This window comes from Dasypus novemcinctus, chromosome 14 (genome assembly GCF_030445035.2).
Source record: "Dasypus novemcinctus isolate mDasNov1 chromosome 14, mDasNov1.1.hap2, whole genome shotgun sequence".
NCBI lineage: Eukaryota > Metazoa > Chordata > Mammalia > Cingulata > Dasypodidae > Dasypus > Dasypus novemcinctus.
This window is the reverse complement of record NC_080686.1, coordinates 76,702,282-76,725,954: the sequence shown is the minus strand read 5'-3', so window position 1 is coordinate 76,725,954 and position 23,673 is coordinate 76,702,282. Positions and strand designations below refer to the sequence as shown.

The 23,673-nt window shown below is 33.3% G+C and overlaps 1 protein-coding gene across 2 annotated transcripts in view; it reads left to right on the top strand.

The window, feature by feature from the left end:
- CSMD3 (CUB and Sushi multiple domains 3) overlaps nt 1-23,673 on the top strand; it is a 1,328,729-nt gene that overhangs the window by 418,213 nt on the left and 886,843 nt on the right. For both annotated transcript variants that reach the window (XM_058275930.2, XM_058275932.2), the window contains exon 6: nt 15,435-15,547. In XM_058275930.2, coding sequence (XP_058131913.1) covers nt 15,435-15,547 — 113 coding nt within the window. The remainder of the gene's footprint in view (nt 1-15,434; nt 15,548-23,673) is intronic.

Genomic DNA, 23,673 nt, shown 5'->3' with positions numbered 1-23,673 from the left:
GGGTACAAATTATGAACCGAAAAACACTCTTTCAACTTCTAAAGCTTAAAATAAATGTACAGATATGTACAAATATATTTTTTAATGTTTCTTTTCTTTAATTTTCAGCACAACTCTGTAGACCTTGATATGAACTTATACTTACTTTGACATGTGTGATTTTTACATTGCTGGAAGAGTTATCTAATTCTTTAATGCCATTTTCTTATTTAAGAAGTGACATTCTTTTTGTTCTGATACATTGCCTCTGAACTCTGCTGACAAGCTTATAAATCAGATCACTAACCATACATAATTTATTTCTGTAGGTAACTGACTATGCAGAATACAAATATGTTTCAAACAATTTTTCTTCACATCTTAAATGTTTAAAAGTTTATAGACTAAATCAAGATTTTTCTTTTCCTTGTCTTATTGAACTGCTATCAAACATAAGATGATGAAATCATATATTTCTGATTTATATATATAAATATATATGTATTTATAGTATGTGTGTACATGTATATTAGATTAAATGAAATCATACAAGACAAATATATACATTATTACCCAGATGTATTCCTTCTTAGATGTATAAAACTCATCTTAAGCCACTTTTGAAGTCCTATCCTTTAAATACTTATTTTAAATTATTTAATTTGTATTAAAATAAGGAGTAATTTCCCTAATGAAGCATCATTGTTTTTATTTCCTCCAGAGATAAATTATTGCATCAACATGTCAAATAAAAATATCCTCTCATGTGAAGATCTATTTAGGCATTAAGAGTTTTGTGTCAGATGATTAAATGTGCTGTGAAGCTGGGCATCTTATGAAATATTTTTCCCAAGTAAGATGGTGTGACAGTTTCTGAATCATATGCCATAGTAGCAGAAAATGTTCTCCTCAATCACGGTTAATGCAGATTATCAACAGGAAGCAGTGTTACAAATAGCACTTGTTGCATTCTTTCCTAAGCTCATTTCAGGCATGTACTAGCATCAAATCTTGCTTATTTTAAAAGCTTTATATAACTGAAAATGTCAACATAACATGACCTATAATTTACCATCTAGTATAGCTTTTTGTTTTATTTCTAAGATCTTCACATTAATGAATCCACTTTGTTGGGGTGTGTGGGAGACTTTACAGGTTTCTTATCAGTTGGCCTGTCAATGCTATGTAAAAATCAATTCTATACTGATTAGATAGTAAGTGGCTCATTACTATTAGCACAACTGATTCATATAGATTTCCCAACTGCATTGTTTTAGTAGAAAAGTGAAAATCTAAGACTTAATGGCTAGGGATGACTGCATATAGACTCCTAAGTTCTTGGTTTGCTGCTGTCAGTTATCTTTAATAATTTTGGAGAGATCACACGTATAGAAACCAGAATTTATGCAGATTTTTATCAGCAACTTGTAAATCATTAACTGCTGTCGACCCCCCCACCCAAGTGTAATTCAAAAATTTTGACTGAGAAAATCTTCAAACTTGTAGAATTTAAAGACCATTGATTCAACTTATTTGGATGACTTTACTTAGTTTACAGAAGGTATAAAATGAAAGCAGACTGAGGAGAAGGGTAAAGAGCATGGCCAAATCTATTGTGGTATTTTATTTCCTTGCTGTCATATTAATATTTTATCACATGCATAATGTAGATCCAAGGATTCTACCTGACATGTAAAATCATTATGAAGAATAAAATAGATCAGATGTATGAAAATGTCATAGGAAATGTAAAGGAATGTATGAAAATTGACATTTTATAATCTTTTAAAATAAACCCATATTATCCTTTTACAAAAATAGTATTTAATGTTCTAAAATGCTGCATTTTTAGGCTTTAAAATAACTTAGACAAAAGTATATCTTCCTTAGGCTCTAAAAGAAAGTACTGATAGAAAGTCATATGTATTCATTTCATGCCACATTTCTTCCAGTAAGAACTATAGTTCATCGAACTGCTACAGTACATTCCCCACAACTGGTCATTATTTGAGAATTGCCTTATTTCCTAAGAAAGTCTGTTGTCCCTCTTTAGCATACTAGATAAACCTGACTATTTTAAAAAAGAGAAAAATTTTACGAGATATATACCTAGCTTCAAAGAAAATCATGGTAGTATTCTAAAACAATATTGTACAATTATTTGGATTTTCTGCATTGGTTATTGGCCTTGCACAATTTGGTTGTACCTATCAAGGCACCTATGATGCATTCCCAGACTTATGTTGCTTTTTGAAAGTGACAAATGTATACCACTAATCAATAGTTTATTCCATTTTTCTGTAACAGTGCTCTAAAAAAACATTCAGTCCTCTAAAAATTTGGAAAATTTGTCCTCTAAAGAATTTCATAATCCTTGAAATAAGTAAAAATAATTTATTTAAAATTTCTAGGATTCTTATCCTATATGTCAGCACGGGATACTTGCATTTCAGGTTTCTTCCCCCATTTTATTCAGTTACCAATTTGGTGAACATAAAAATGTGTGATTTAATTGTTAAACTTATCATTATGGTAAATTAAAAAGTAGATTTTATATAAACTCAGATAGTTCAGGAATTTTGCAATAAATTTAACAAAGAATATATTGACAGTAGTCAATTAGCTGTTTTGTTCATGACTTCCACAAAAACAATTAGGCATAATTTATTCCAAAATAGTTAATAAATGTCTTCTCTGTGCCAGAACTGTTCTAGATTTGATGATATATCAGTGAACAAAATAGACAAAAGTTCCTGACTCGTGAACTTTACATTTTAGGTGAGAAGGAGATAAACAATAAACATAAATAAGTATATAATTGAGTAATTAAAATCTATAAGGTAAAATGTATATATTAGAAATTGATAAGCAATACTGGGAAAACCAAGCCTCATCTCTACCGGGGGTCTAAGTGACAGCCTTTGGGTGGGAGAAGGAAAGGTAGCACACTAACCTCTCAAAGATGGTGAGGTGGTCAGAATTCTCACATCTCCTTTCCTATTTTTCTCTCCTACACCCAAGCCTGACAACATCCTGCTCCAAGCTAACGCTACTTCCCAACATGTAGAAAGAGAGGTTCAAGATAGGACCCAAATATTTCCGTTTTTGGGGAAAAGTTTCTCAAAGATTTTTCCTTCCTGTTTTCCCTCTATTGTGCCTCTGGGGTTGACCTTGGTGGAGGAATCCAGAACAAGAGATAGTTCTTGGTCTTTTCTATCTAAACTCATTCTCTTGGTAACTTTATCTAGAAACATAGGTTGAAATGCCATACATATATACTGGTTACTCATATCCAATTGCGTATTTAAAAGTTCCATTTGAACTTCTAACAAGCATTGCAAAATTAGCATGTTCAAGTACTTTGTTGCCACTATTTCCCTCCAAATATCTTCCTCCCACAGTCTTTCCTGTCTCAGTTAAGGTCTCTTCATCTCTCCAGCTGCTTAGACCAAAAATTTGGAGTATCTTTGATTCTTTCCTTTCTCACACACCCGAAAACCAGTTTGATAGCAAACTCTGTTGGCTTTCTCATCAAAGTTAAATCAGAAAGCAACCTCTCCAACCATCTTCACTGACACCATATCTGTTTCCATCCTACCTACCATTGGCAGCAACCCTACTTTCTGTCTTCAGCATATCAGCCAGATCAGTCTTTTAAAATGTAGATCAATTTCTGACACTCTTGTACTGAAAACCTTTCAAAGCCTGTATACTCCAGGGACAATTAAAACCCAAGACCATACCATAACCCTAAAAGGTCCAAACAAACTAGCCTATTGTTCTCTCTCCAATCCCAACTCTTACTACTGCCTTTCTCAGTCACATTTTTCCATATTTGACTCAGCCCTGCTCACGGTTTTATGAATATGCCACACCTCAGATAGCTACATTGCTCAAGCCTTTACTATCTTCAGACCTCGGCTAAAAGGGCTATTACCAGAAAGGCCTTTCCCTGATTCCTTTGTCTATTTCTGTCACTCTCTACACTGCTCATTCCACTTAATTTGCCTAAGATGTTTATCATATTATGGGTTTTTTATCTTCTTCCCTCACCTCCAACTAAAATTCACAAAAGAATATTGAGAGAAATAATTTATCTTCAACAAAATAAAGGGGAAATACTAACCTATGTATTTTTTAGAATGTTCATTATGGAGTATAGGTATATATATATTTTTTCACCTATTTGAAATTTTTGTTGAAAACTATTCATCTAATTCCAGTTTTGTCACATTCATAGAGATTAGGTTTTAAAATGTACAGGAAGATAAAATGGCATGAAGAAAATGAAATATCTAAAAAAGAAAAAAAAACATTCTAAAATTCTAGCTATTATCAATTCTGTCCATTTGGAGACCTATTTCTAGGTGAAAATCCAGAGACAAATGCATGTTGCATGTTGAGAAAGAAGTGTTTTCATCATGCCCCTCTGAGTTGTTCCTCCTTTAGGGGTTCCTCAGTTAGGAGTTCTTATGAGAGTACAGTTCTACTATGGACCATTTGGACACTTCCAGGAATTTCCAGGTGTTGTGGGTGGGGGGTGAGGCATATACTTCCCTTGACAGAATATTACTCCTTTGCCTAGAGGAGATGGAAAAGATTACTAGGACATGAATCCCTTGTTGGTCCTAACCTTTATTCACCTCCACTTCAGTATGCACAGATTTATCATTTTTGTTGGTAAACTTGCTAAAATATATTGCATGTTTTCACATATTTCTACAATGAAAAATCTGACTTTGTGACTGTTTTGTTCACTGCTCTGTTTGGTGCTTAAAAGGCACTTGGCAATTATCAGTTGATGGTTTGTTTGTTTAGGTAAAACAATCTTAATATATACATTCTTTATCTTTTTTGATGCCTTTAAAGTTGATTTTGTCAGTATGTTTGACTCTAAATGTTCAATAATAAATATGTTATATATTAGGACTGTGGTTTTCTGCTATTGTCACTGGATGGTCTAAAATAAATAATAAATGTACTGACAAATGTGCTGTTTATTTTCTGCCCACTACTCTTGCACCCAATTCAATTTTCAGTTTCTTTGCTTTGCCTTGGTCTCTGACATTCCTTGTTCTTTGGCTTCCTTGTGAGTTTGGCTATGGATAGAAATGAATTTCTCCCTATCACACTCCTCAGGGCTCGTTCTCATTATACCCAGACATCCCCACTTATTGAAGGGTAGAAATAAAACTCTCTAGGGAGTATGAATATCATGAAAATCTCTTTCCCTCTCTATCACAATGTCCCTTTCAAATTCCTTTTGTGCAACTCTATAAAACAGTCCCTTTAATGCATTACCTTCAAAAGTATCCCTGAGAAGAATAATGGAATGACTTCTGGGGAGGATAGCACAGTAGGAAAATCCAGGACTCAGTCCTTCCACCAATATAATATTAAGTAGGAAGGAACAGTCTGAAACAACTATTTTGAAACTCCAGAGGTCAGCAGAATACTGTACTGCATCCAGGAAAGAGCAGAGGTAGAGACTGATAAACTAGAACAAGAACCGTAAATTGCTTTCTCTCTACAATGGCTACCCATGCCTGTTCCCCACTTTCGCAGCAGGCTCTACCAGGTCCAGTGCCTGGATATCTGCTGCTCACAAAAAAGGACAGAAGAATCCTCTTCACCAAGAACAAAGGTGTGCATGGCTGATCACTGGTCATGGCTTTTGAGTAGTGAATTCGAATTTTGATCATTGAGCCCCAACTTTGAAGGCAACTGTTGTTTTAATTCACCCTGGTCAAAGGGCCAGAAAAGCTCAGCTTTGGGGAGGCATCAAAGAGGTTTTTGGCACCTTTCTTGATCCCTCCACAGGGCACTTTGGAGCTAGTCTGGGCCCTTTCACAGGTCCCTGCCTGTTTGGGCTGGGAAAGACCAAACTGGGGAAATCCTCACTGGGGTCACCCTCCTCCAAGAAATTGCCCTCCAAGTAGGAGACAATGAAAGGAGGTTAAGAAACTATAGAGGAAAATGGACTTTGGCCCAGTGGTTAGGGCGTCCGTCTACCACATGGGAGGTCCGCGGTTCAAACCCCGGGCCTCCTTGACCCGTGTGGAGCTGGCCCATGCGCAGCACTGATGCGCGCAAGGAGTGCCGTGCCACGCAAGGGTGTCCCCCGCGTGGGGGAGCCCCACGCGCAAGGAGTGCGCCCGTGAGGAAAGCCGCCCAGTGTGAAAAGAAAGAGCAGCCTGCCCAGGAATGGCGCCGCCCACACTTCCCGTGTCGCTGACGACACCAGAAGCGGACAAAGAAACAAGACGCAGCAAATAGACACCAAGAACAGACAACCAGGGGAGGGGGGGAAATTAAATAAATAAATAAATCTTTAAAAAAAAAAAAGAAACTATAGAGACAGACAGTCTGGGATAAAGACCTAACAGCTTCATATACTTGGGAGAGGGAGGTTTGTCCCTTGGGAAACAGAAGACTACCAAACTCCTGTAAACAGAGGAACTTTAAAACAACTAACAAACAAAATCCCAGGATAACACACGGGCCCAGCAAGACAGAAAAAACCCTGCACTCTGCATTTGCCTTGGGCAGACCTTCCTCATAAGAGGGCTGAAGCTCAAGAAAATCTGTCTTATTACCAGCTGACTACAAAATCAAGAACAGATATCCCAGGGAATAAATCCCAGAGTTAACATTCAAAAGTACTAAAATGTACAGTGTGCAAAAAACAGTACAAGGCAAACAAAGAAACAGGAAATTATGGTCCATCCAAAAGAAAAGGATAAAAATACCAAAACACCAATGAAAAAGATGAGAATGTGAACATACTGAACAAAGCCTTTTAAAAATGTTCTTTAAAATGCTTAAGAGTAAAGAAAGTATGAGAAAGAATTAATGAATACCAGAAAAACAATGAATGAACAAAATAAGAGTCTAAATAAAGAGATAGAAATTTTAAAAAGAATCCAAACCCAACTACTGGAGTTGATGACCACAATAATTGTGTTTTAGTATACTAGTCTGCTGAAAGCAATATACTAGAAATGGGTAGGCTTTTACAAAGGGGATTTATTGGCTAAGAAGATTACAGTTCTGAGGCTGAGAAAAGTGGCCACATTAAGGCATCATCAGGTGATACTATCTCCCCAAAGACTGACTGCTGGTAACCCTGGACTCCTCTATCACTGGGCAATGCACATGGTGGCATCTGCTGGGCACTCCTTTCTCTTCTCATCCAGGTATCACTGCTTCAGCTTCTGGCTTCCTCTGTCTTTATCTCAGCTCTTGTGGCTTTCTCCCTTCTCTCTCTCTCTTTGTATTCACCCCATATATAACAATAAGAAGATTAAGACCCACACAAGGCCATGCCTTAATTGAAGTAACCTAATCAAAAGGCCCTTAACTGATGTAACCTAATCAAAAGGTCCAACCCACAAGACTGGACCAGCTTTAGGAACATGATTTTCTGGGGGTACTTGGAGTCTCAAACTACCACAAACTGAAAAAAAAAAAAAAAGTGTCCAAGATGGTTTCAAGAGCTTTTTGGAGATGGCAGAAGAAAGAATCAGTTAACTTGATTACAGGACCCTTGAAATGAGTCAGGCTGAGAAGCAGAAGGAAAAATGAAATATTAAAGGTAAAAATAGTTAAAGACATCTATGGAACAGGACAAAGTGCACCAATACACAAATAATGGGAGTCCCAGAAGGAGAAGAAAGAGAGAAAAGGGCAGAAGGAGTATTCAAAGAAATAATGAATGAGAACTCCTCAGATTATAAAATATGTGAATATGCACCTACAAGGTGCTTAGAGAATAGCAAACAGGATAAACTTGAATAAAAATAGACCTTGTGTCATATATTGATTACTCCATTAAATGCAAAGTCAAGGAGAGAGGGTTCTAAAAGCTGCAAGTGAAAAGTAATAAGAAAAAGGGAAAATTAAAAAATATGTGGAAACATCAGAATGCATGGAAGAAAACCATGGAAGAAAGAAGGCAGTGGGTTGAAATACTTAAAGTGCTGAATGAAAACAGCTGCCAGCCAAGAATTTTATAATTTTATATTCATCAAGATTCTTTTTCAAAAATGAGGGAAACAGTAAGATATTCTCAGATAAACAGAAGCTAAGGGAGTACATCACCAATAGACCTCATCTACAAGCAATGCTCAAGGGTGTTCTTCAGAATGAAATGAAAGGACATTAGACTGTGGTTCAAAGCAGCCTAAAGAAATAGACTTGTGGTAAAGGTAAACATTTGGGTAAATATAAATGCCACTATTATTGTATTGTATTATTTGGTACACAGTTCCAATTCTTACTCCCCACAGGTGCTAGAATGTAAATGCAAAAAATAATCTAGGCTTTTGGACATACCATATATAAAGATATAAGTGGTAACAAGTAAAAAAATTGGTTGATAGAATAGTGTAAGAAAAGTATATTTGCGTGCTCTTGAAGTCAAGATAATATATATATAATTGCTATATACATAGAAGTTAAACTTTAACCCTACAGTAAGCACAAGGAAAAGAGATAAAAAAAATATATCCAAATAGAAATGAGAAGACATCCAAAATGGTACAAAAATAGAAAACAAATAAATATAAAAGCAGGCTTTAACAGAAGAGAGACAAAAAGTATAAGTCTTACAAAGACTAAATAGCAAATTTCCAGAAGAAAGACCTGTATTATCAGTAGTGACTTTAATTGTATATGGATAAAACACTCCAGTCAAAAACAGTGATTGGCAGAATGGTTTAAAAAAAAAAAATGACCTAACTGTATGCTGTCTGCAAGAGACTCACCTTAAATTCAAAGATACAAGTAGGTTGACAGTGAAAGGATAGATAAAAATGTAACATGCAAATAGAAACCAAAAGACAACTGGGGGTCTATTCTAATCAGATAAAATAGACTTTAAATAAAAAACAGTTACAAGGGACAAGGATGGTCATTACATATTGATAAAGGGGTCAATTTAAGAGGAAGATGTAGCAATTATAAATATATATGCACCTAAAAGCAAAGCCCTAAAATATATGAAGCAAATACTCTCAGATTTGAAGGGAGGAATGAATAGTGGAAGACTTTAACACACAACTCTCAATAATGGATAGAACATTTAGACAGAAGATCAATAAAGAAGTACAGGACTTGAATGATACACTAGACCTAACAGACATATATAGAACACTGTAACCAACAAAAACAGAATTCACTTTCTTCTCAAGTGCATATTGATCATTCTCCAGGATAGATCACATATTGGGTCACAAAACAAATCTCAATGAACTGAACCATATTGAAATCATACAATGTATCTTCTCCAGCCACAAAGGAATGAAGCTAGAAATAAAAAAGAGAGGTAGAAGGGGAAAAATCAAATATGTGTAAATTAAATAGCATACTGTTACATAACCACTTGGATAAAGAAGAAATGAGAAACATAATTAGGAAATACACTGAGGTGAATGAAAATGAAAATACACTGTATCAAAACTTAAGGATGCAGAGAAGGAAGTGCTAAAAGGACCATAGCTGTAAATGCTTACATTAAAAAAAGAAGAAAGATTTTATATCAGAGACCTAATTTCAAAATTGGATGAGCTAGAACAAGAAGAGCAAGCTAAACTTAAATCCAGAAAAGGAAAGAAATAACAAAGATTAGAGCATAGATAAATTACATTGAAAATTAGAAAACAATAGAGAGAATCAACAGACATATCAATGGTAACTAATATTCCACACCAATATATGGTGTTTGTGGTTGGGTGGTATATGGGAATCCTGTATTTTATGCTTGATTGTTCTGTAAACCCACAACTTTGTTCTAAAAAAAGAAAACATGATATTAGATGACAGCTAGACATTTTGCAGAGATGTATTTAATCAGGTTAAGGAAATTGCTTTCTATCATGTTTATTGACTTATTTTTAATATTTTTATTTTTAAAGAAGCTTTAAATTACATAAATATTACATAAATACTAACAGGGATTCCCATATGCCCCAATTCCTTTCCTGCCCACTCTTTCTCACATCAACAACATCCCTCATTAGTGTGGTACATTTGTTATAGTGTTCCTTGGTTTTGTCCGTCGTCTCCTTGTTAGCTGTCCTGAGTAAATGAACTAGAGAATAAGTGTTGCAACACTGCTGAGATTCAGGGCCCAACTAGTACATGAACAGACCAAAGATTTGGGTCTCTGACATATATATTTAACAAGTACAATACTAATTATAGGTTCAAATAAAAGGGGTTGAAGAGTCATGTGTAGGGAAACTGAAAGGTGTAAGGCCCATTGACAGGGTGCCAAGTTTCTGAGATGTCTGCCCATTGTAAATAGATATTGAATCTTGTCATGTCCTTTATCTGCATATTTCGGAATGATCCTAAGTTTTTATTTTTATTTATTTATTTTTGCTATAGCACAATGCTTCGATTGATTTTCAAATGTTGGAATAACCTTGCATTCCATTTGGCCAGAATGTATCATCCTTTTTATGTAATGATGAATTCAATTAACTAATATATTATAAATGATTTTTGCATCTATGGTCATGTAAGATATTAGTTTCTAGTTTTATTTTCCTGCAATGTCACTTTCTAGCTTTAAAATCAGGGTAATGTTAAGCTCGTAAAAGTAGCTGATGTTTCCATCCCTCTATTTTCTGTGAGACTTTGTACAAACTAAAATTATTTCTTCCTTCAATCTTTGGAAAACTTCACTCACAATGCCATCTGAGTCAGGAATTTTCTTTGTTGTAAGTTTTTACATTGTAAATACTATTTCTAGGACTGTTTTAGAGCTACACATAGTTTTAAATATATTTTATTGCATGGGCTTCCTAATATGTCTCAACCAATATTTCTGTTTAGTCTGTTTTCAAATTCATTGGCGTATGTTTTTTATAATATTCCCTTATTGTCTTTTAAATACTTGCATAGTTTAATGATAATTTTTCTTTCATTCCTGATGTTAGAATTTAATGTTCTCTCTCTCTCTCTCTGTCTTTCTCTCTGTCTCTGTCTCTCTGTCTCTCTCAAACTCTGGTCAGTCTTGCTTAGTGTTTTATTGATCTTTTCAAAGAACAAGCTATACGTTTTATTGATTTTTCTCTATTTTTCTTCTTTCAGTTTCATTGATTTCTGCTCTTAGCTTTATTTTTGCTTTCCTTCTTGAATTGAGTTTAATTGGCTTTTCCTAGATTCTTTAGATGTAAGCTTAGATTAACTAAAAGATTTTATTTATTTCTAATATAATAATTTAATACTCTAAAATTCGTCAACATACAGTTTTTTTAAAGATTTATTTATTTATTTATTTCTCTCCCCTTCCCTGCCCCACCTCAGTTGTCTGTTTTCTGTGTCCGTTTGCTGCGTGTTCTTCTTTGTCCACTTCTGCTGTTGTCAGTGGCACGGGAATCTGTGTTTCTTTTCTGTTGCGTCATCTTGTTGTGTCAACTCTCTGTGTGTGCAGCGCCATTCTTGGGCAGGCTGAACTTTCTTTCACACTGGATGATTCTCTTTACGCGGTGCACTCCTTGCGCGTGGGGCTCCCCTATGCAGGGGGCACCCCTGAGTGGCAGGGCACTCCTTGTGCGCATCAGCACTGCACGTGGGCCAGCTGCACACGGGTCAAGGAGGCCCAGGGTTTGAACCACGGACCTCCCATGTGGTAGAGGGACACCCTATCCACTGGGCCAAGTCCGCTTCCCTGTTTTATTTTTTGAATGGTATTTTCCACCAACTGAAATTAGCTTATTCATTTATTTATTGGTTAATTTGTTTATTGTTGACCTGTCAGACCAAGGACTTTGTTTCGTTTACTATTATTCCAATCCCTGGAATTAGTGTTTACAATATAGTAGATGCTTAATAAATATCTATTGAATGAGCATGCCCTAATAAGTTCATGATTTAGGGGTGAATCTCACTGACTTCATTCTAAAATGATTCTATTTTCTTACTCTCAAATGACTGGAGTTTTATATAGTGATAACGAGTTATATTTCAGAAATAATTCCTTCAGTATTTAAGAAATTATTTCTCTAAATTGATTATTCTAGTGTAATCTTTCTAGATAGCATATATTCTTAATCTCTACTTTCAACATGCCCTAATAACATTTAAAATATAGGCCTGAGATATATAAATTCATTTACTAGATTGCTCTATAGCCATGAATAAAGACAGTGTGTGTAGATTGTTTTTAAACAATGAGCAATCCCAGGTGGCCACAATCAACAAAGACCATATGATTTCTGGATAGACAATGAAGATCTATTCCTTCCCTGGTGGCAAAGGGGGTGCTATGGTGCACTTGCTGTCATGTTCAGTGCTTTGGCCTGTCTAAACTTCTCTTTCCTGTGCTGAGGTGCTGAGACTGTCAGGGATATTCCCTGTTAAATTGCCATTATTTCCTCCATGCCATCCACTTCTGCCTCTTGCTTTTGCAGCTCTAATTTCTTCAGTTCAACCTTTCTGAATTTCTGAAGGTGAATTCAGCTTGCAAACTGCAGTTGAATGGTAGCTATTACTTGTCTTTACAGCACTCCATTGCTGAAATTATCTTTGATGTTCCAGGGAGGGATGGGGAGTTTATCCTTTTTATTGTGTGTTTCATCTTTTCTCCTCTCTCACTTTTCTCAATGTCCTTGGGAGAATTATCTCTCATTTATTGGGTCTTCTAAGGGCCCCTCCAAATTCTGTGCTTTAGTGTATTACAATCATTCCTGTATTATAGTCTTATTACATTTAAAAATGTATACAACCTCCTAAAATAATTTAAACCTTCCCTAATGGGTATTTATGCTCATTGAATCAGAGATTGAACCAAAGTGTAAATCAAAATCTGGTTTGAACCATGCTAGCTATTGAAAATATAATTAAACAAAACCCAAATATATTTGTCACTGAATTTCTATTTGAAACAAACCAACCAACCAACATATCAATAAACAAAAGAAAACATAACTTGAATATTTTCTGAAAGTAATGGAATGAATTTTTAACTCTCAAATCTTAAAATTATACAAGTATATTGCATATCTTTCTGTACTACATCCAGAGAGAGAAGAATCAGCCAGCTAGATCAATAAATGTATGCCTATGAGAAGAAGTAGGGTACTCTTAAGGGAAAGCTAACAAAGATACATTCCAAACCAAGAGGAAAAATGTAAGAGATAGGACCCAACTCATTCATGTTGGTGTCCAAAAAAATTGGAATACACAATAATTATACCAGGCCCATTCTATACACCTGTAGGCACAATGAAGATGAAATTAGGTTGCAATGGTCAGGCAGAGTTCTTCACCAAAAGTGATGACTAGGGAAGCAAATGTGGCTCATGCAGCTGGGCGCCTGTCTACCACCAGAGGTCCTGGTTCAGCTCCTGGTGCCTCCTAAAGAAGACAAGCAAGACAGCGAGCTGATGTAATAGGCTAGACTGGCAAGCTGACACAATGAAGAGATAACACAATGATGATAACACAATGAAGAGACACTTGGAGGAAAACACAATGAGAGGCACAACTAGCAGGGAGTGGAGGTGCCTCAAGCAGTTAGGTGACTCCCTCCTACATGGGAGGGCCCATTTTTGGTTCCCGGTACCTCCTAAAAAAGAGGATGAGCACATCATGAACAGACACAGAGAGAAGACAATGTGAGTTGGGGGGAGGGGGGAAGGGAAGAAAGAAAGAAAGAAAATAAATCCAAAAAAAGTGATGGCTAATTCCTAAATATTCTGCAAATGGTGGGTGTGGGGAGGGCAGTGTTGGATAAAGGTCCATACACCACTGTGCATAAACGCTACCACTGAGTGCATATACCATGACAGATACTCCAATTCTTCCTTTGCTGACCCCTTGGCAATACTTACTGCCAAACACTGAGAGAAGTGTTCTAATCACCAGCACTGTTGTCACACGCACTAATAAATCAGTGTTCCATTTTGCCTTCTATTTCAGGAAAGTATAAGCTTTGTGGGATGGTAAAGATATATCACACACTGTTTTTTTTTAAGATTTATTATTTTTATTTTTATTTATTCCCCCCAGCCTGTGGCTTGCTTGCTATCTGCTCTCTGTGTCCATTTGCTGTGCGTTCTTCTGCTTGTCTACTTGTCTCCCTTTGTTGCATCATCTCTCTGCACCGGCTCTCTGCGGGCATAGGCCATCAACTCTCTGTGGGCGTGGGCAAACCTGCCTTCACAAGGAGGTCCCAGGACGTGAACCCAGGGCCTCCCATATGGTTGATGGGAACTCAATTGATTGAGCCACAGCTGCTTTCCACAAACTGTCTTTTGGGAATCTTTAAGTCTAAAGCTCTCCTTTACGATGTACTGGTCTTGATTTTTGAAAATTTTCTACCTTGGCTTTATAGAACATAATGACATTATTCTCTTAAATAATTAAGCTCTAATTCTTTTGGATTTCTGATTGTGCTGTATACCTACTGAATAAATTTCTGATTAATTCAGAAAATAATTGTTAATTAATTGCTTTGTTGTTCAACTATTTCTTCTTTTGACAAAATATGTCTATATTCTTTGGTAAAATAGAAATAATTTTTAGATTATAATAGGTTATTGTAAAACTTCAAATAAATGAATTTTGTTTAATAAAAATTGATTCAAAATCAGAGATTTGAATAGTTAGCCATATGGAGAAACTATGTGAGCATGGTATTCACTTTTTGAATGAAAAAGAAAACCTGCTTTGCTAGAAATCTTCAAAAGGTTATACAGCAAGGGAATTACTTCATCTATTAATCATGACCAATATTTGGTGCATGGTTTCAAAATTTTGTTTTAAGCCTTGTTTTAGGGAGATTAGTGGCTAAATGTATACAGAATGAATACATATCCAAAACAAAATCTGTTTTTTACCTATTTATTGGAGCAAGTCTATCATGCATTATAGAAAGTTAATTATGAAAATATGTGGTAGTATGAAGTTACATAAAATTAGTAATTGAACTTATTAAATGAAATTATGAAGTTTGCCGTACAATTGAAAATATTAAAATTAAGGTAGGTGGATAGCCAGGAGTATAAAAACTAAACCTACAATCTCAATCTGACACAGATATTTGGAAATAAGGATATCAATTGTTTTTATGTCTTCCTATTTTGTAATTATACTATGTCACTGCTTAAATGGAGACCTCAATAACTAGGACTATACATTTCATATTCTTGATATTTGTTATTATCAATGAAATAAATGGTGTATCAAGAATCATATGCAGTTTTACATTTGATTTTATTCAGAAATGCAGCCTGAATGGAGCAGTATGTGTTGGAATTGCATTTTTCCATGAATGTCTTTTCTATGCATGAAGTAATTATTAATTTCTGCTTAAACACTTAAAAATGCAATGTCATGAATATTGTATATATGTAGACAGTAGACATTTCTTTTTAGTCTCAATTCAATGAAAACTTTTACCTCTGAAAAGCTTAAAACATTTTTTGTTGTCTTTCACAATTCAGGTTATCTGGAATGAATATACCACCACCAATAATCAGCAACAAAAACTGGCTCAGATTGCATTTTGTTACAGACAGCAATCACCGATATCGTGGATTTAGTGCTCCATATCAAGGTATATTTAATTAATAACACTTCCTCTTTTGATGTATAAATGATTTTGGGATATGCAACTGCATTTGTGATAGAAGAAAAATATCTTTAAAATTTATAATTCGTAATTTAAATAGGCAAAAAATGATAATTCTCTTGCTGAATTATCATTTTTTGTAATGTACCTAAATTACAGTATAGAAGTTAGTTGACTTTATAGCACAATGTTCAGAATAAAGAATATTATGGCTTATAAATGGTAGTATGTAGAAGATGTAATATTTTACTTTAATCAAGTGCTTCACCATTTGGAGAAACTACATAAACTTATACCACAAACCACTGCAGAAAATGTGTAGTTGTAGCTATCTTTCCATCCATTGAAATCCATTTTCATATCCCTGTTTGTTATTGCCAGTTTAATTAACCTTGTTAGGATCATTATCTACCAGTTTTATAAACATCATAATTCTGGATAAGTAGAATGCAATATTGGTGCAATAACTTGGAAAACTCTTTGTAATAAGATTGTTATGAAGATAGAGTGCTAATGAAAATGTAGCTTCTACAATGTTCAGTTATATTATGTGGGTTTGGTGTACTTTATCCTCAAACTCTTTATGTAAAAATTCATTCCATTCTTGGTAATGTTTCAGCTACTGCTGAGGGAATAGTGAACATTGCCACAGTTACATTCTTCCATTCATCTGTCTTTGCTTATGCTTTCCCTTTTAGTACTCCTAGTTTTAAGCACTGTGCAAATTTAATATGGTGACACAAGGCAGCTTATCTAGAGTACATAAAATAGTATTAAAACAATAAAATATTATTCCACTAAACTATATTGTTTCTTGGAATATAATTTTTAACAGTTAACTTTATATTTTGGAGACCAGTAACCTCTTTGCAGCTGTTCTACCAAGATATCTCTCAAAATATGGTAACAGATTTGTAATTTGACATTTATTACTACATTGGGCAAAACTATAAAAAAATTCCTCTGTTAGTAACTTACAATGTAAAGGTTTTAGACAAAATCACATAGAAAAATCTATGATGATATCCATTGTCAAGGTTAATTCTAATGGAAACGTAAATGCAAATCTGCTTTTAAAACTAGGCTACTTATTAAAATTTCTCATAATAGAAAATGTTAACCATTAAAACAACTATATTTTAAAATTACTTTTAAAATAAATATTCATAGAATAAGATATTTTCATATATATTTATATATTTATATTTAAAAACAGCTGTCAAAGGCATGGTAATTTGAATCGTCAAAAATTTAAGCACTGTAACCTATAAATTTGCAATAATATCTTTGTCCAGTTTCCACTTTCAATTTCTAAAATATTTGGGTTGTTCAGAAATCAGAGGACTTTTTTATTCAAAAGAAGTAATTCTTGTGGAGTCTTTTCATCTCTGCATTGATCTCCTTTCCTTATGGAATTTTCTGACTTGATGATTTTATGATTCTGATTCCCCACTACAAAGAGTTAAGGCAGATGATATGGCAGAAATTCAAGACTATTTATTTTCTTTAACTCATGTGGTGATCTTTTCTACTAAATTCATGAACTCTTTCAGTTGGATGTCTTCCCCTATTTATCTGAATAGAAAGAAACTAGCACTTATTTTATACTTAAATGTATAACCTGGAGAAGAACTAGATCTCCTATCTCAAAAATTAATTGGCACTTCATTTATTTTATGTAGTATAGTTTCATAGACTAGTAACATTAGATAGGGTAGTTTTGCATTGTAAGACAATGGCACAAAACTGCCAGTAGATTTGTGCATTTAATTATTATTTTCAATATTCTACTAGTTGGTCTTAAATCAACATTTTTATAGCATTTCCAAGATTCAGTTTGATTTTCTTGCACTGCCTATTTAGTTTCAGCACTGAAAAATAGCACATCATGAATTCACTATAGTAAAATAGAAAGGAAGTGTTTTATGGGATATGACTTATTTTCATGTTCAGCAGGTAAAGTAGCTGAAGACAGGGTAATTGTTAGTATTATCTATATCTATACAACACAGAGGCAATAAGCAGACTATGAAAATGGGTGCAATGATTTTATGACATAATCAAGGAAGGATGTTCTTATATAAAACATGCTTTTGCACTGTACCCTTTTAAAAGCTTTCCTGAGTCAGGCTTAATTTTTCACATGGTATTCCAAATATTTTTATTTTGGTAATATAAATTCAATTGATGTAGTAATTCTTGAAAATATAATCCGAGAAAAAAAACAAACTCTAGTAAGCTAACATACAGCTGCAAAGAGCATAATTCTTACATGCTTAAATATATGCCCTAGCATGAGATGGTAATTGCACTTTTTACATTGCTCTATGCTGCCATTTCATTTCAGTGGTGTCTAAATTAAAACCAGTTCAAGATGGAAAATGTGGTGGAATATGCTATGTAAAAACATGATCCAAGTCTCCATGTAGCTCAGTTTCTTAATAAGTCAAGTACCAATAGAGTAGTCAATAATTATTATTATCTATTCTCCTCAGTTTATATTTTAATGGTCCTCTAGGTTTCTTAATCTGGTTATTTTCCTCATAGCACTTCTATTTAACCTGCGTCCTTTATAAAATATTGTGAAAATTAATGGTATACTACTAAAAGGTTGCTGAATGCTCTTGGTTATTTTTTATAGTTTGCTCTATAATTGATGGAAGAAGCATGTAGACACTGACTAATATGCCTTTTGAAATTGAGCCACTTTTCAGACATATTATAGGCTAGCTACATTTTATATATTATAATTTTAAATAGGGTTAAGTAGAGGTTGAGGATATCAAGCTAAGAAATAAAATTTCTCTGTTCCCTAATAAAATTTAAATGAAATACCTTTGATAGTTGAATGCTACCCATCTCAGATCTGACACAAAATATTTACAATCCTATCTAAAATTTTAAAAGAATCTCTTTTTATTTGAGATTTTTTATATTGGAAACCTCTTATTTTAAAACTATTTCATCTTTTCCTTGCTTTAATTTTCTTTCCTCTTTAATTTTTATCTTCTCCTACAGAGGAGAATAATTTAAGTACTATTTTTTACCATATTTGCCTTTGCTTTTTAATATTCTTACATTCAAGTTCTCTTCTAATGAGAACTTGAATTTTTCTACATCTCACACAAATAGTATAACTTTTCTTTAACTGTAGTTTTTAGAAGTTCTCTAAATTAATTCTAAAAAACCTCCATATTATTGTTGCTTGGTCACTATTATAAACCTAAAACCTATTTTACTTCCACTTTAATGAATACCAAAACATGTTTTCTTAATTTTGTAAATTGGGAGAGGATTTTCAGGTGACACTCAATTTTCCAATACAGAACATTTTATCTCTGAATAAGTTTATTAAAAAGCATTATATTTTCATTCATAAGGCTCAAGTATTTAAGTAAGAAATATGATAATTTTTCACTTTATGTATTTAAAATTCTATACTTGTGTTCAGTTATAGATATTGTAGGTGTATTTGTTTATCCAATTGTCTTTGGCATATGAATTTAGAAATTGCAGCATTTAATCAAGTCCACATAATGAAATGTATAAGTATTTCCATATTGAGTCTTGAACTTCTACATACCTATAAATGCCATCACATTTTGAGTTTTCTTATTTTTCTTATCAAATTTTATTTGCACCTGATTTTTCTTATACTGATTAATACTTTATAGACACTTATTTTCAATGCAAGAAGGAATTATCAATAGTAAAACTATTTTAAATTTATGAAAGCAAAAATTATACACAGGTTTTTCTCAAATAGGTCATCATCATTTTGGGTCAGCTGGGAATATTTTTTAATGGGCAGAACTTTCAAACTGCGTTGAGAAAGTACTGCTGTGAACCTCAGGTATACAAAGGCCATTCACATTTTAAGTGTAGATAATTAAGGGAAAAACAAACAATTTTGGAACACATTTACTCTGTTTTTTATATTTGAAATATGTCTTGATATCAATATGTGTTCACAAAGTTACAGAACAAAGATTATTGGGAAAACAGCATAATATATTGGGGAAAGGATAAGATTTGGGGTTAGAAGATGAAGATTGAATCATGAATTTCCTAATTGCTCTCTGAGTTCTTTGAATCTTACTTTTCTCATTGGACATAGGCACAATAACTAGGCACATCACTTTTATGAGAATCAAAAGGTATCGTGATTCTTATAGTAAAAGTCAGATATATACTACATGAAAATGCCTCAGTGGAAAGAGACAATCAAGCATGTGGAATGGGTGAGAAAGCATACATTCTAACCCTGAAGAACAAATAATTTAAATAACGTGGTCAAACATAAAATTTGAATCTGTACCACTCAAGAACCAGAGTTAAAAAGGAAAATGCTAAATTTTATATTCTCATTATGACAAATGAAGATGTCCACATTTCTGAGAGCGAAAAAAAATACATATCTTTGGAACCCAATTTTAAAACAGGGTTTTTATAAAAGGAAATTGAGAAACATTACTCTCTATAACAATTTTTTTAAAAATCGTAAATATAACCAAGCCTTAAAAATAGAATACAATATCAAAGGAAAATTCTGCAAAGTTGATGGGTACCTGATTAGGGTTCAATTCTTTGCTTTCACTAAACCATATGATTATAATTTTCCTGTGTTCACACAAGTTTTTCTCTTGTACATTTATATATTCATTGTTAATAAAAGACAGTCACATACCCTACCATTATAACTCCTGAAACTCTTCCTCTAATTGGATAATTCTCAATGTGTGTCATATTTATGATTTAAAGGTGAAGGTGGGACATGATAAGACAAAAGCAAAACATTTGGTTCATTACAAAATTAAATCAGTTTGCTCATGTTCAGCAACATATTCACAGGCAATTTTCGTTTAGTTTACTATCAGGCATTGGGCATTGATAAAGAGGTTTCTTTTCTGATAAAGAATGGGCAGTTTACAGGTTTTGTCAGCATAGTCAAATATGTATTCAAGTATCATACATATTTTCATATTATAGAAGTTATTTAAATTATAGTGACTACATGTAATGGACAAATTCATAAAAAATATATTTGAATCTTTATCTCAAAATAATATACTCTTGCATGCATTGATAAATTGGATTATTTAAAGCTTATTAAGTAGTTAGGTTATTTTCACTTAATGAGTTTTGAGATAACAGAAATTTGAGTTTCATTGGTGTCTGTTGCTTGAGAACCATTTCTTATTTTGTATTTTGTTTTCTTTCTGTTTGATTTCATTATTATTTTCACATTTCTTCAAGTTTCCTTCAATCCTAAGTAGTTAATTTCACCTGGAAATTATTTTTTTAAATTTTGCTGTGGGAACAAAAAGGGGGAAAATTCCTTTACTTCTTGCTTTATGAGAATGCCAATCCCCGGAACACATTCTCTTAATTAGTACAAAGTCTGTACAAGCAGTGGCGCTAATCAGAAAAGGATATATGATAGTCAAAAAGTTCTAATTATTTAGGTAAACAGATTGAAGAAAAAACATTAAAAACTCCCTGGTAGTACACCATCTGTAATTCAACTATAGATATTTCATAATCATGTCAATATAAAATTTAAGGCCTAAAATCATACAAATTCTCTGATAATAAATTATAATTATATTCTTCCATAACGATTTTTATTTTCTCATTCCCATTTTACAAAGTACATGAATTTAAATTCTAAGTCAATAAAGAATGTTGGAACTTTCCTAATTGTAAAGAATAAGTTTTATTACAATATCAAAACTGAAATTTTTCTGCAAATTTACGTAATTTTTTACTACAATTTCTAATAAATGCTAGCTTTCAGAAGAATTCCAATCCTTAAGATATTTTTGTAATTTTACTACATATCTCCTAGCCCATATTTCTGTTTCATAAATTTCGATATATTGACATAAAACTTGCCAATATATCACAGAATTTAAAATTTCACAGAAATAGACATTCCACTGAGGTACAATCCTTTGCTAGTGAACTGAGCAAAGGATTGTTCACCAGAACAATGCTAGTGATTCATTTTTGCTTTACGCTAGAAAAACATAACAATTTCTAGTAAAATAATTTCTTTTCCTAAACATTTTAGCATTTATGGATTTTAAAAAAAGTTAAGCCATGGTACTTAATTTAGAGTTAGAAGGCAGTTTTAATATTTAAAATGGAGTTTTAGAAATAAAGGGCAATACTAAGAATAATGTTGATTTTTTTAAATCTTTTACCACTGTTTTATATTAATTCTAGTTATGAGTTAAAGATATGTATTAACACTGAATCTACCCAGAATTATTGGTGGTTATCATTTATGAAAAAGGGGGAGTCTTGAAAATATTCGATTTCTGGTGAGGTTTGCTTAAACCCAGATGGTAATGAATTTTTAAGCAAAAGAACAGCAAGAAAAAATAAGGAAAAGGAACTTAAGATTTCACAGGATTCAGCATTATGAAGAATGGATAGAAATTCTGTTCATAAAATGTTCATTGTTTTCTGGGATAGTGAACCAATCTCCATAGCAATGATAGCAGAGTGACTCTGACTTATATTCAAAAGGAAAATATCACTGTTTCTTTTTTTCCCCAAAAATATTTTATGCTTGCTTTACTAGAGTTTTCCTTCTTAAATTGGTGTTAATCAATACATAAATAACTTGATTTATAGTCATTGAAAAGTAAAAGGCAAATTATATTAACCTCAAGATGCAATTGCATGGAATTTGTGAAAATCCTGTAAGAACTTAGTAAAATTACTTCAAATATACCAACTGCTATGAACAGGAGATAGTATTATCAAATATCCATTTGTAATATGGATGATATTTTCTAAAATATATAGTAGGTTCTGAATTTTGCACTCTACAACTATAATGCAAAAAAATCATTTTTATAACTTTCTGTCTCACACATTTATGCTCATGACAGAATAAATTTAAAACTTGCCAGTCTCTTCTAGATAGAAGTCTATTTTGTGTTAACTCAACACTTTTGGAATAAATGCTCAAACTTTTAGAGTTTAGACCACCTCCCCCTTCTCATTTTAAGAAAGTCTTTAGAAATATTAGATAGCCAATGAGTCCTAATGGTGATGGGATGGGACCAATTGGTCCATAAATAAAACCTTGTTCTCCCACATGAATATTAGCTGGTTTCAGTGGAGATGTCACTTCTCTGGTAAGTGAGAATCCTGAAGGCATTCACTGCTTGTGTGCACAAGGCAATTTGTGGTCTGCTCTTTCAGCATGGTGAGAAGTCCACTTGGCTGACTCCACACCAAGCCAAATTTTCCTGAGTCATCCATTCACTCCTTAGTTAACCTCTTTAAACCTTTTTTTTTTTTTGCTATAAATTCTCTTTTTCCCAAGATCTTTGGCTTTCTGTTAACTTATTTGCACTTCTATGCCATCCAAGATCCATCTCACAATAAATTATAATCTATTAAATATGTGGACACATTTCTGTAGTGTTTTGCTGTATATGGATATGAGAACTTATATTTTCCATAAGGCAATGATGTAAGACTTCATAAGAAATTCATGTGGCAATTGGAGTTTCACAAATCTATGTAGATGTTTATATACCACCTCTCACTGCATTCTCTAGATGGGATATTACAGAAAGTAAATTCTTATTCCTAAGAGATGATGACACAGCATTACTCATCGTGAGTTCTCACTAATCATGACTTTTTGTAAAGCTGTATTAACTAAGTCTCCCAGACTTGCCCCTTGCTTTAAAGTGGGAAATCTTTGAAGTTTATGCTCCATAATCTCTCAAAAGAACCTAACTCCCAAGACTAATAATATCTGGTTATGTACTTTAAAAAATGTAATTTTCAGCCAAAGATATACAAGAACACTCCCAAAGCAATGGCATTGCAGGGACTCAAAGATTAAGGAAAGTCCATATGATCAAGATTAATAGCAACAAGAATTAAACAGATTTTAAGATTTTCAGAAGCTCAGATATGTGCAAAATTGAAAACTTTAAGGAAATGCACACACTGTCTTTCCTACATAAGCCTAAAACATATTATGCACTGTTTAATAGCTTTCAAGATACATTTACAGATGTGGTTTGACTTTGTCTAAATATGTCAGCCTGAAATAAATAATAATTTATTCAAATAACTTG